Source organism: Heterocephalus glaber, unplaced genomic scaffold (genome assembly GCF_053883595.1).
Source record: "Heterocephalus glaber isolate CG9 unplaced genomic scaffold, H.glaber_assembly_v1.0 deba00001523, whole genome shotgun sequence".
Lineage (NCBI taxonomy): Eukaryota > Metazoa > Chordata > Mammalia > Rodentia > Bathyergidae > Heterocephalus > Heterocephalus glaber.
The window spans coordinates 666,020-678,537 of record NW_028258327.1 but is presented as its reverse complement, the minus strand read 5'-3'; the positions used below and the strand labels follow the sequence as shown (position 1 = coordinate 678,537).

General features: G+C 39.9%; 2 protein-coding genes and 1 pseudogene across 5 annotated transcripts in view; 2 read left to right on the top strand and 1 right to left on the bottom strand.

Annotated features, from left to right (window-relative positions):
* The window catches only part of Tagap (T cell activation RhoGTPase activating protein), an 8,598-nt gene extending 1,390 nt beyond the window's left edge, over positions 1-7,208 (bottom strand). Inside the window, exons 1-9 of the mRNA XM_004874544.3 lie at positions 7,108-7,208; positions 6,474-6,558; positions 6,327-6,380; positions 6,021-6,087; positions 4,564-4,730; positions 3,554-3,715; positions 2,958-3,067; positions 1,227-1,422; positions 600-720 (exon numbers count right to left, since the gene is read on the bottom strand). Coding sequence (XP_004874601.1) covers positions 600-720; positions 1,227-1,422; positions 2,958-3,067; positions 3,554-3,715; positions 4,564-4,730; positions 6,021-6,087; positions 6,327-6,380; positions 6,474-6,500 — 904 coding nt within the window. The 5' untranslated portion in view covers positions 6,501-6,558; positions 7,108-7,208. The remainder of the gene's footprint in view (positions 1-599; positions 721-1,226; positions 1,423-2,957; positions 3,068-3,553; positions 3,716-4,563; positions 4,731-6,020; positions 6,088-6,326; positions 6,381-6,473; positions 6,559-7,107) is intronic.
* The window catches only part of LOC147824921 (uncharacterized), a 269,562-nt gene that overhangs the window by 129,341 nt on the left and 127,703 nt on the right, over positions 1-12,518 (top strand). The window lies entirely within an intron of this gene.
* LOC147824922 (E3 ubiquitin-protein ligase RNF115 pseudogene) overlaps positions 1-12,518 on the top strand; it is a 93,762-nt pseudogene that overhangs the window by 32,664 nt on the left and 48,580 nt on the right. The window contains exon 1 of the transcript XR_015441482.1: positions 1-12,518. This exon is cut by the window's left edge and continues 32,664 nt beyond it; it is cut by the window's right edge and continues 48,580 nt beyond it. The product of XR_015441482.1 is annotated as an E3 ubiquitin-protein ligase RNF115 pseudogene (transcript).

Sequence of the window (12,518 nt, the reverse complement as noted above, 5' to 3'; positions counted from 1 at the left end):
GCTTGATATAATAATAAATTTTCCACATTAAATTTTATTTCTTTCCAAATTTATCTTGAGATGAGAAGAAAGTAGAAAAAGGAAAGGAATGAGGGATGGAGGAGGTAAAAAATGGAGGGAGAGATAGAGGAGAAGGAAGTGAAAGAGGAAGAGGAGGAAGAAGAGGAGGAGAAGGGCAATATTCCTTGAAAATTTATGGTTTTTAGATCTTAAAATTGATTTTTTGTAGGCTCTTTTATTGAATCCACTTCCATTTTAATGGACTCATATTCCACTACTTAGAAACAAAGACTTCTTACCCTAACTCTCTAGCTATGGTTCCGTAGTAATTAGCAGTTATTTGTGGATTTAGAGTAAGAAGGGGAAAGTTCTAGACTGACATTGAACAAGTGTCCACAGTCTGAGGAAGTGCTTTGGGAAAATTTGAGGGCCAAGTTTTTATGTTCAGCAACTTCCTTACAGAGTCTAGTTTGGCTTGGTGATGGTGAGGGTGGCTTCTATGTCAAACATCAGGGATGCTTTACGTTACCAGCATGGACTGGCTGACGGCAGGAACTTCTCTCCAGAATCATGTAATCAAATGACAGCACGTTATGTACCTGAACTGTCAGTGTGTTCCAGGGAGTCATCAGAAGCAATGCGGGTGCTGGAATGAGATGGAATATTCTCCCCAAATATTTCAAAGCAGTTGTCAATGAGAAATTCCACCAATGTCTTCACCTATGAGGAAAAATAAGCAGGTTGTCAGCTTAAGGACATCTTTTTAGGCAGGGGCAAAGAATGAGGACATATTGGGGGTCAACTATTCAGGAGGTTCCAAGAGAACTGGAGATTTTTATGTGTCTGAAAATAGCATATAGAAGTTTGATACAAAAATATATTAAAGTTAGATAGTAACTGACTTTTTCATTGAAGGAAACTGTTTTCCATTTTGATTGCTGGATTGGCAGAAAGTAATGCACAGAAGGGGAAAATACGCTTTTCTATCCAGGGAAGTAATGATGTGAAAACATGTCTTCTAGGATGATAGAATACACAGATTTGTTCTGGTTCATCAAATGCATTATCTAAGAAAGTGGAACTATGACAAAAATAGTCTGTATTTCAGATTTTCCCTGCTACTATGAGTCATTTTGAGAAATTCAGAAATATTTCATTGCTTGGGCTTTTGCAAACAGATGATGAAATCATAAATTGAGAGTTTTTCATAAATAAACAGAACAAACCTTATTGTTCAAGTCTTTCTGTGCCTCAAATGACAAGTTCTGGTCATTCTGTAGGGTGAGCATGTTGGGGCCAATGCAGATGGCCAGGTTGCTGGAGTCCATCTTGTTGATCTCAGAGTTCTTGCTGATCAGGTGCAGCACGGAAACCAAGTGTTTGAGCAGCAGGAGGTTGGGCTGGGGGAGCTGACCTACAACCCTGGAATAAAGGGAAGAGATCTCAGTTTTGAGGGGAGCAATAGCCAATCTAGCTTGCACAGAGCCTGCTGGAAGTTTCTGCCAAAACCAGACTTCCTTTAAAATGAGGAAGAAGCATTTTCACAACTATGTGAAATATCATTTAGACACTTCCAGTGGCCACTGACACAGAATGACACTGGTCAGCCACAAGGTCCTTATACCTGGGACACCAAAAACACCACCTTTTCTTAGTTATGTGAATCTTGAAGTATAAATCAGAGCTTGAATCAAACACCAGAAGTTGCCTTTACATTTTGAAAGTCATTTTATTGAGTAGTCATTTAACTTGCAAAAATTCTATTTTGAAGACTACAACCTATTTCTTGCCTTTTTTTGAACTGTGATCACCAAATAATCATGACCTATTTTTTTTGCCACTCTGAGAAATTTTTACAGAGAATAAATCAGTGTTTAAAGGCATGTTCACAAATATGGTCAAGGTAGCACTTAAATGCCAACATTGTTACTAATGATAATAAATTCGAGTATTTATTAATTTTTTGAGACAGGGTCTCGCTATGTAGTTCAGGCAGTCCTTGAGTTTGCTGTGTAATCAGGCTGGCATCGAACTCACGGCCATCCTCCTGCCTCTGCCTCCCAAGTGCTGGTATTGCAGGCATGCACCACCACTCCTGGCTAATTTGAGTTTTTAAAAGTCTCATTTTCTCAGAAAATTAAATGGGCACTCCAATATAGTAATGGATCTTTTTCATTTCTTGGAATTATTGCTGTAGAAGAATGTAGGTAGAAACTTATTGTAATAATTTTAGGATTTTTTTGGGGGGGAGAGGACACTGTTGTCTTCACTTCTACAAATATTTCACTTAAAATATTTAGCCATGGGGGACAATTATATAGACAGATTTTCTTAGGATGTGGCAAAAGCACTGGCATTTTAAAGTTACGAATTTAGGATTCACTAGTCACTAATAGGTCAATTTCATTTACATATGTAATTACTGTTATTCACTGGAATTTGTTCTTATGTAGTCTTCATTTGTTTATAACAATAAAGAATATGCTATGGAATTTTATGAACAAAATAATTCCTTCCAAATTGCAATAGGGGATATTTTATGAGAGAATTGTTGCCTTGCATGACACCAAACAGTATAGGTTAAGGATAATTAACATTCCCACACCCTGCTGGTTCACCTGTGTGAAAGTGTTCAGGTATGATTGTGTTTTTCAAGCCTTTTTGAACTCCTTGTATTTTTAGCCCTCCCCACAACCTTCCACCATCTCTTGGGATTTGTGAGTATTAAAACTCACTTTCTCATTTTTGAAGAAGTGCCCTTTTTTGTGGCTAAAACTATTTTTAAACCTCCAGGGCATCTTCTAGTTTTTATTCTGGGAGTGGATGAGCAGTTCACATAGATGCCCTATATGTCACCATTTCTGGGACACATGAATCAAAAAGCGCTCTGACAGTTTTGCAAAGGAGGAAAAGATGGAGATGCAGGCCAGGTCTCCTGAAATGACTTGAGGACTTACTGCTTCAGGGCCTCAATTCTGTCCTCTTCATCCCGCTTCTCCAGGGCGCCCATCCACTCCTCAAAGAGGTCACATGAGAGTAGCTTGAGGGGGATGCTTCTGAGGAAGTCCTGAAGGAGGAAAGGGGAGTGTTGGCTTGCTTCATCTCATCCTGTGCCTGTGCCTGGCTTTCCCTTTGCTTTTGCTCCCTCTCACTGTTCTCACGTCTGCCCTGCCATGGACTGCCCTGTCCTTTGGTCAGTCTGAGGGGACCTCCTTCAGACTTGCACTGCGTTTCAGGAACTTCCTGGCAACAGGCAGAGTAAGAGTCACCATTCCCAGGTGAGTGAAGTCTGGGGGAAACAGATTTAGGGCTATCGACTTGACCAGGAGACAATCAAATTGCCTTTTCTCATCAAATTTTTGGAAGAACTTTGTTGAAATCTAGGATCACTGAAACAGAAGTGCTTCTACAAATAACTTAAAGGTTCAACTAAAAGAAAATTTAAACTCCAAGATGAGCTGATGCTGGCTTGCAGGGAGAGGAACCCACTCCTTGTTCCCGAGAAAGAGTGTGTGAGAGCCCGTTGGCAGCTGTGTCACACTCGCAGGCTCACCTTCAGGGCCACGGCCAGCAGGTGCACCGGGAGCCTCTCCAGGTCCACTGGGTCCCCACAGTTCAGCTCCTCCTTCAGCTCTTTTCGGGCTTTCTCACTGGCTGCTTTCCTGAATATTCCTTCGGTTGAGGGGCCTTTAAGGCAGAGAATAGTGAGGATGTCCTGTGGGAACAGATATAAGAACAGGAATGGTGATCCATCGCTTGGAGACACCTACATAGCTTTTTTTGAAATAAAAACATGAAAATCTATATGTAGCCTGGAGAAAGAGAATTAAAATAATGTACATGAACAGTTCCTAACTTCATCTGTCATCAAACATCTTCCCCATAAAAGCTAGTTCTCTTTGTTATATTGAAACAGTTTTTTTTTTTTTTCCTGGCACACTGAGCTACATCCTCAGCCTTTAAAAAATTTTTTTTAAAAATTTTGAGATAAGGTCCTGGTAAGTTGCTAAATTGCCCAGGCTGGGCTCAAACTTGCAATCCTTCTGTCTCAGCTTCCCAGAGTGGTGGGATTATAGGTATGCACCACCATGCCCAGCATATTAAAAGGGTTTAAAGAAGAGTATTGAGACTATTGGCTTCCAATCTAATCATTATCAACTGTATCCCTTCACCCTGCCGTGTTGCTAGGAAGAGGTAAACTGTGAAAGTTCTAATTCTGTATATTCTAAAATTACAAATAGTCACAAATCCTTTCAAATATTTCCATGTAAACACTATACTAAACCTCTAACTTTCAGCCTTCTTACCTCTGTAGAGTCAGAGCAATGAGGGAGGAACCATCACTCTCAGCTCATTGACAAATAACCTAATTTCTAGAACGTCAGCAGGTAGATATTCTCCTGACTGCACTTGGATGTGAGAACATCATTTGTAAGAGTAGAAGACTTACAAGATCAGCCCCAGTGAGTTTAGTATGAGAATCACATTCAGATTTCCCAAGGATTGTTTTCTTTTACCTCCAATAAGAAAGTGAAGTAGGCTCATGAGCAGGTGCACACTTACCTGAATGGGACTGGGCAGTGTGCCGTCCTCACTGCAGATTGCTGACAAAGGCTGATCAAACAGTGGCACTTTCAACTCGGGCTCCAAAGCCCCAGAGAAATCTGATGAAGGGGAGAGCTTTCTCGTGAGAAAGGGCCAGGGCCGCCCTATCTTTCTCTTCTTAACTTCTACAGCCAAGAAAATAAGGGAAAGAGAAAAGTCAGACCATAATGGCACTAAGCAAAGATTCACATAAGAAAATGGTGTCACTGGTCACATTATGTCATCTATGGTATACCCTGTGGGAGAAATAATTTTGAAAAACCAAGAAAGCAAAAGGCATGACTCCTGATCTAGAAAAATCAACCCCAAAACAACCACACTGTTATCAGGGCAACCAGCCCCTCAACATCAACCCTGGGGTTCCTCAAAGGCCACACCTTTCCTGTTTTTCTCTTCACTAGCTATTTACTGCAGAAAATAATAAAACCCAACTGCGAGGGTAAAAAAAAATAACCATCTTAACACATTGGCCTTAATAACTACAGGGGGCATTTCTGGTTAAATGGATTATTTTAATTTCTTCCTTTGATTGGTGACAAAAATGAAAGTTTATAGAGAGGAAGTGACTTGCTCAAGATCCCTTTGCAGGCTCTCAGCAGGGCGGGCCACCAACTGTTTGCAACGCGCTAGCTCTAGGCGGCCACTAGAGGGAGCTAAGTGACTCATACACCTGCAGTCCCCTGCTTTTTCCCTGCTGCTCTTAAAGGACAGGGGTCAGATTGCTGCAGGAAGGCTGCATCCTGGACGTAACAATTTGGAATTATCAGTAACCTATTACCAAGTAGTTTGTTCTTCTAAAACCCAGGCGACATGTCTGCAATAGGGATTGCATTCAAGAGTTTCTGCTCCCTCCCTTCTTTCCTTTATTTTTTCTCTAATTATAAAAGCTATGCTTTCTAAATGATTGGCCTATGCTCCTACACATTTATACTAGCAAGTGGAAGAAGAATAAGAGTGAAGCGGCCTGTCTTGATACCCCAGGAGCATTGGGTCACGGTTATGTATAATGAAATATATTATGAAAAATGTAAGGGCAAATGGTAGCTTCTTTGAGATTTGAGATCAGCAACAATTGCTTTGTGGGTTCTTAGATGCAGTCTCCATCAGAGAAGGAAGAAAATGGAGAAGGCACTGTGTATTATGCTTTCATTAGCAAAGCATAGATGGCCAGGAGATCGTGCAGTCCACTAGAAGTGGGCTGAGTGGGGAACTGGCTGTAACAAGGTCTTTCCTCTGACAGTGCTCCCTTGTGCTAGCAAGCAGGAGCACACCTGCCAGTTAAGTGTTAATGCTCTGTGGTCTGCAGCAGAACATAGAAACAAATTCCTAGTAGAGTAAAAGCACTGTGGTTCTGCAAACTGAGAACACTGGTTATTAGCACTTACAAAAAGGATCAGTATGTTTTCAAAACTCACCAATTAGCTGGCAGATATTGTCTTTATTCTCACAAGATGCCAAGAGGGGATGTTCCTTGATGTCACCCTAAAAATATATTTATTTTAGTTAAAATGATCACAAAAACCTATCCAGACTTTCTTTATAAAACACACACACACATACTATTTCTTTGAAAAACATACACATTTTATTCATCTTAATATACTACATTTATGATGTTAATTTTCTACTCTGACAATTAAGCCAAATAACATTCAGTTAAAACAGAAAGCTTTCCGTTTTCTCACAATGCAAAAAAAAAGTTTTAAAAACTGCTTTCTTACCTCTGATTGACATTTGATCAAAGACTCCATATTATTGGCATTTAGTGTTTTGGGCTAAAAGAGGAAAAAATAAATAAAATTAAGTAAATGTCTTTGGTTCTTGCCCCTAGAAAATATGAATGAATATAAGTGTAAAAGGGCACATACAGCATCGAAGCTGCTTATCAACTTCATTGGAGTTGGGGCTGCCTATCCAAGGCTGAGTCTCAATCCTGCGGGGCTCTGACTCCGTCTATAATAAAGCAGACAGGAAAGAGTTATGAGATGGAGTAATCAGCCAACAGAATGAGTGGGCCAATTTTGGTATCACTTTACCAAAACACTATCAGAAAAGTTTTAAAATCAATCTGTTACCAAATGTCATATGCTATTAAGAACAACAACTAGACACACTTAATTTCTAAATGCTTTAAGCTAGATGTCTTTACCATCCTAACTTTCTTATTCATTATTACATTCCCATTTAAGAGATAATCTGAATATCATTCGCAATAACAACTAACAATTCTTTGAAGTGCTCACAAGTGCTGCATTAAGTTCTCTGCATAGATTTCTTTCACTGACCTCAAGAAAGAAAAAAATGTACTCCCATGATACTGTTTAGTCCCACGATAGAAACTTAAACCAGAGATAATATTTACAGAATTCCTACATTTAAAAAAGTGCAGCCTTCGTGTTGAAGTCAAGCATTCTGCGTTCAGAGTCTAACACTGCCGCATATTCCTTGACACAGCTGTTTTCAGCTGCGGATTTTCTAGTGCTGTTAATCTGTAGCACTTACCCTTGGAGAGTCTCTAGCCAGAGTTCCTCTATCTCTGGTGAACTGGGGGTAGCAGCAGACACAGCATGACACTCTGCTCCTACTGACCCACGGGCAGAGAGAGGGAGACTGAGCAGCTTTAACTTCATGTGCTGTGCATTCTAAGCCGCTGGGGCGGGCAGGTGGAAATTCAGAATATTACTGGGACCGGAAAGACCATCATGGGCCGTCACACAGACAGAGCGGGCCAAACACTGCACAGCTCACTTCCTCATTCCTTTTAGGGCAGCGACAGTTCTTTCTTTTTTTACCCCCCTTCTACTTCAAAGTAAGAAAATCTGTAAACTACACTAGGGGTGGAAAAGATGACATAGAATAGAGCACATGGGTGAAGGCTCTGATTAATGTCAGAGGTGGGATGTGCGAATCAGAAATTGTGTTGTTCTGCGCGTAAACATCATTTTATTTTCTAAAGTGGTCATTTCAGGGGCCTCTCCCCTGTTTTGGATCCTGTTTGAGTGCTGTTTCCCCTCCCACCCACCACCTGCTCTGTCTGCCAGGACCAAACACCGATTAGCACCCCTGAGTGCGGGACACTGTCACAGAGCCTTTCCTTTGATATATGATCACCACCAAGAGCCAGATCAGTTTCTTTGGAATTAGGAAGAGAGTCCACTAGAGCCAGTTGTCAACATTAACCCCTTTTCCTTTCTTAACTCTTGGTAGAAATTACAAATGCTAAATTTATAGTCAGGTCACTTTTCTCATACTGAATAGAAAGAAAACAAAAAATTCCTTTGGTGAGACCTGTTTAAGGTGGAAAGGGGACGGTGACTTCATCTGTGAACACTCCTTGTCCATAAGAGAGAATTTCTCATCTTTTCTATAGACAAAAGGCTCCATAAGAAATGACTCAGCTTCCTCAACAGCAGAACGGGCGCACAATCCAAGACATTCCTACTATGTGGTGAGTGGTGTGTAGTGCCGAGAAGGACTGGCCTGTATGCACTTCTGCAGTCTGGTTGAATCTCAGTGTGGAGTAGAAGGAGGCAGGCATGAATGAATGTACCCTGCACGCTTCTGCTAGTGCAAAGCACAGAAGCAGCAAAAGCAACCTGTGCTCGGAAAAGCCAAAGAACAACTTCCCAGGGGGAAGGGACTTTGAGGGGACAGACGGAGGATTAGGAATGGCCCATTTCTGGTTCTAGATGCTGCTAGACTTATGTGTAAAGTTCTGTTTGTGTGTTCTTTAAGAAAAAGCTGAAAAATAACCTGGCTTACCTAATCATTAGCATTTTTAGTCCCCAACCATTTTCATGTTCATAACTCTATTTTCTTTATACTAAGCAGGAGTCATTATGAGGCTTGCTTGAAACTTCTGGGTACCAAAGCCTAGGGCCCTTGGAGTCTGTCCTGTAATTTAGTGTCTCAGTGCATGACCCAAAGATTGCAGTTTCTAGGCTTCCTGAAAGGAGACAGCTCCCTCTCTTAAAACTGCCACAGCAGAGCACTGAGGTCCACCCAGCACCCCCAAGAGGGCTGCAGGCACCACCCCTTCTGGTTATCCCTCTACTGGTTTGTTAACCTCCCAAACAAATGCACTGATGTTTTAAAAAGTAGAGGGCGCGTGTGGGTGCAATTGTAGAATACTTGCTTAGCATGTGCGGGCTGTGGATTTGACCCTCAGCATTAGGCTGAGCCTTGCTTAGTGCCAGGGCTTCAGGTGAGTGGTTTCTGACTAAATACACTTACTTATAAAACAGTCACAACAGAATATTTCTGTAATATGCCACATGTTGTAATATATATATATTCTTTGCTAATATATATTTTATGAATTTTTCTTCACTTGAAAACTTTTCAGATTTTTGTAAGAAAAACATGTATATTATACTTACAACTAAAATATAGATCCTAAATGGAAACATTTCCCTCTTTTTTTTTTTTTTTAACATTTCCCTCTTTTAGAAAAGAAGACCATATTTTTCTAATTCTTAGGTTTCCTTTCTCTGTTATGCACTGTGCCACACAACACACATTCTAGCAGTGGTTTAAAAACTGCTTTTTTTTTTTTTGCTATGGAATTCCATGTTCAAAGGAAGATGGCTCCGGAATTCAAATGTGTGTGCTGCGTACATTCTGAGTGATGTCTCCTTGGGGGACTTTGTGGTTGTGTGACAATCGTAGAGTATATGTACACAAAGAGGAGCACAGCATCACCAGGTGATACAATCTTATGTGACCTCCATTGCATATATGATGTTGATGGGAGACATCATCATGTGGCATGTGAATGTATATAAAATATTAAGAAAAAAATTTTAAAGTGTATTTCTCCAATGGGAGAAGGATGGGAAATCACAGCCTGTCCACTGGTCTCTCTTGAGAAATGCAAGCTGGTGGCCCTTGAGGAGACTCCAGAAAACTCAAAGTTTGGTCTACATCAATGCTTCTCAAAGTGCTTTGTGTTCAGAGATGCTTGGGGGTTCTTGAGACACTTTGGGGGGACCTATGAAGTCAAAATTACTTTTATAATAATACTACAGGGCTATTTGCCTTCTAAATTCCTTTGGTATTTGTACATGATCTCACCATGTCGCCCAAGCTGGCCTCAAACTCATGGGTTCAAGCAATCCTTCTGTCTCAGCCTCCTGGGTAGCTGGGACTATAGGTATGCACCATGCACCTGACTTGCTTTTTGAATTGATATTCTTTTTTTTTTTGATATTCTTTTTTAAAAAATTAATTTTATTGGTACATTTTATTGGTACACTTTAGGTATACAATTCGTTTACATTTATCATTGGGTGTTTGTATCTGTACATGATGTATCTTGGTTCATATTTTTCTCCCCATTACCTGTGCACCCTTCACCCCCTCCACTCTTCCCCATTACATAGATTTCATTTCCATTTTTTTTTCTTTTCTCATAGTTTTACCTTTCCCTCTTTTCCTTTCCCCTTCCCCTCCCTTCACTCCTTTGTCTTTGGACCTTTTTTCCTATTTCAAATTATCAATTATTCATTTTAATCATTTTAACTCTTATTTACACTATCAGTTGCTCACACTAGTGAAACTATTTGGTGCTTACACATGTGCATCCTATTTATTTCACTTAAGAGTATGGCCTCTATATCCATCCATTTAGCTATAAATGACTCTAGTTTTTCATTCTTTATGGTTGAGTAGTACCCCATTTTATAAAAAAACCCACATTTTCTTTAACCAGTTTCCAGTTGATGGGCACTTGGGCTGCTTCCAGGCTTTAGCTATTACAAACTGTGCCGCTATGACCATGGGTGCACATATATCACTGTGGTATGATTCTTTTAATTCTTTTGGGAAGATAACCAGCAGGGGAATAGCTGGGTCAAATGGGACCTCTAGTACTAGTTCCTTGAGTATGGTATCTCCATACTGACTTCCACAGTGGTTGCACCAGTCTGCACTCCCACCAGCAATGGAGAAGGGTTCTTTTCTCCCCACAACCCCGCCAGCATTTGTTATTTGTTGATTTCTTGATAGCAGCCATTCTTTCTGGGGTGAGGTGGAATCTCAGGGTTGTTTTCAACTGCATCTCTGGAATGATGAGTGATGTTGAACATTTTTTCATATATTTGTTTGCTGCTTTTACTTCCTTGTCTGAGAAATGTCTGTTCATTTCAGATGCCCATTTTTGAATTGGGTCTTTGAATTTGGGGGGTCTGATGTTTTCAATTCTTTACATATTCTAGATAGTAGTTCTTTGTCTGAGGTACAGCTGCTAAATTTTTTTCCCATATTGTAGGTTGTTTGTTAGCTCTGTTGGTGGTTTCTTTTGCAGTGCAGAAGCTTTTTAATAAGATGAGAACCCAGCTGTTGATTCTTTCTACTAGTTCCTGTGCTGCTGAGGTTTTGTTCATGAAGTCTTTTCCTACGCCAATGTCTTCAAGAGTTCTACCTAACTTATCTTCCAGCAAGTTTAGTGTTTCTGTCTTAATATTTATATCTTTAATCCACTTCAATCTTAGTTTAGTGCATGGTGATAGGTATGAGTCTAGTTTCAATCTTTGGTAGGTTGAAATCCAGTTTTTCCAACACCATTTATTAAATAGGCTATCTTTCCTCCAATGAGGGTGGTTGGCACCTTTGTCAAAGATGGGGTGGCTGAGCATGTCTGGAGTTGTTTCTGCATCTTCTAATCTATTCCACTGATCCTCAGGTCTGTTGCTTTGCCAGTACCATGCTGATTTTATCACAGTAGCTTTGTAGTATAGTTTCAAGTTGTGGATTGTGATACCCTCAGCCATGTCTCTGTTGCTTAGAATTGCTTTAGCTATTCTAGGTCTCTTATGGTTCCAAATGAATTTTTGAATTGTTTTCTCTAGTTCTGTGAAGTATGTTGTTGGAATTTCAATTGGCATTGCATTGAATCTATATAGTAGTTTTGGAAGTATGGCCATTTTCACTATATTGGTTCTTCCTACCCAGGAGCAAGGGATGTCTTTCCATTTTCTTGTATCCTCTTCGATCTCTTTTTTTCAGAGTGCTGTAGTTTTCAGTGTAGAGGTCTTTTGCTTCCTTTGTTAGATTGATTCCTAGATATTTCATTTTTTGGATGCTATTATAAAAGGAATTGTTTCCCTAATTTCTCTTTCAGTGAGTCTGTTATTTGTGTATAAGAAGGCTATTGTTTTTTGAGTGTTGACCTTATATCCAGCTACTCTACTGAATCTGTCAATTAAGTGTAGAAGTCTTCTGGTGGAGTTTTTTGGGTCTTCTATGTAAAGTATCATATAGTCAGCAAATAATGACAGTTTAACTTCTTCTTTTCCTGTCTTTATTCCTTTTATTTCTTTCTCTTTTCTAATTGCTGTGGCTAATGTTTCCAGAACTATATTGAACAGGAGCAGTGATAGTGGGCATCCTTGTCTTGATCCTGATTTTAGCATGAAAGTTTTCAGTTTTTGACCATCTAGTATGATGTTGGCTGTTGGTTTTTCATAGATAGCCTTAATCAGGTTAAGATAAAGACCTTCTATTCCAATTTTCTGTAGGGTTTTTATCATGAATGGGTGCTGGATTTTGTTGAATGCTTTTTCTTCATCTATTGAGATGATCATATGGTTTTTGTCCTTGACTCTGTTAATATGGTGTATTACACTTATTGATTTATGAATGTTGAACCATCCTTGCATCCCTGGGATAAATCCGACTTGGTCAGGGTATATGATCTTCTTGATGACCCTCTGTATTCTGTTTGCCAGTATCTTGTTGAGGATTTTTGCATCTATGTTCATTAGGGAGATTGGCCTGTAGTTCTCTTTTGGGTTGGGTCTTTCCCTGGTTTTGGAATCAAAGTAACACTTGCTTTCAGGAATGTATTTGGAAGTATTGCTTCCCTTTCAATTTCCTTGATGAGTTTAAAGAGTAATGGCGTTAGTTCTTCTTAA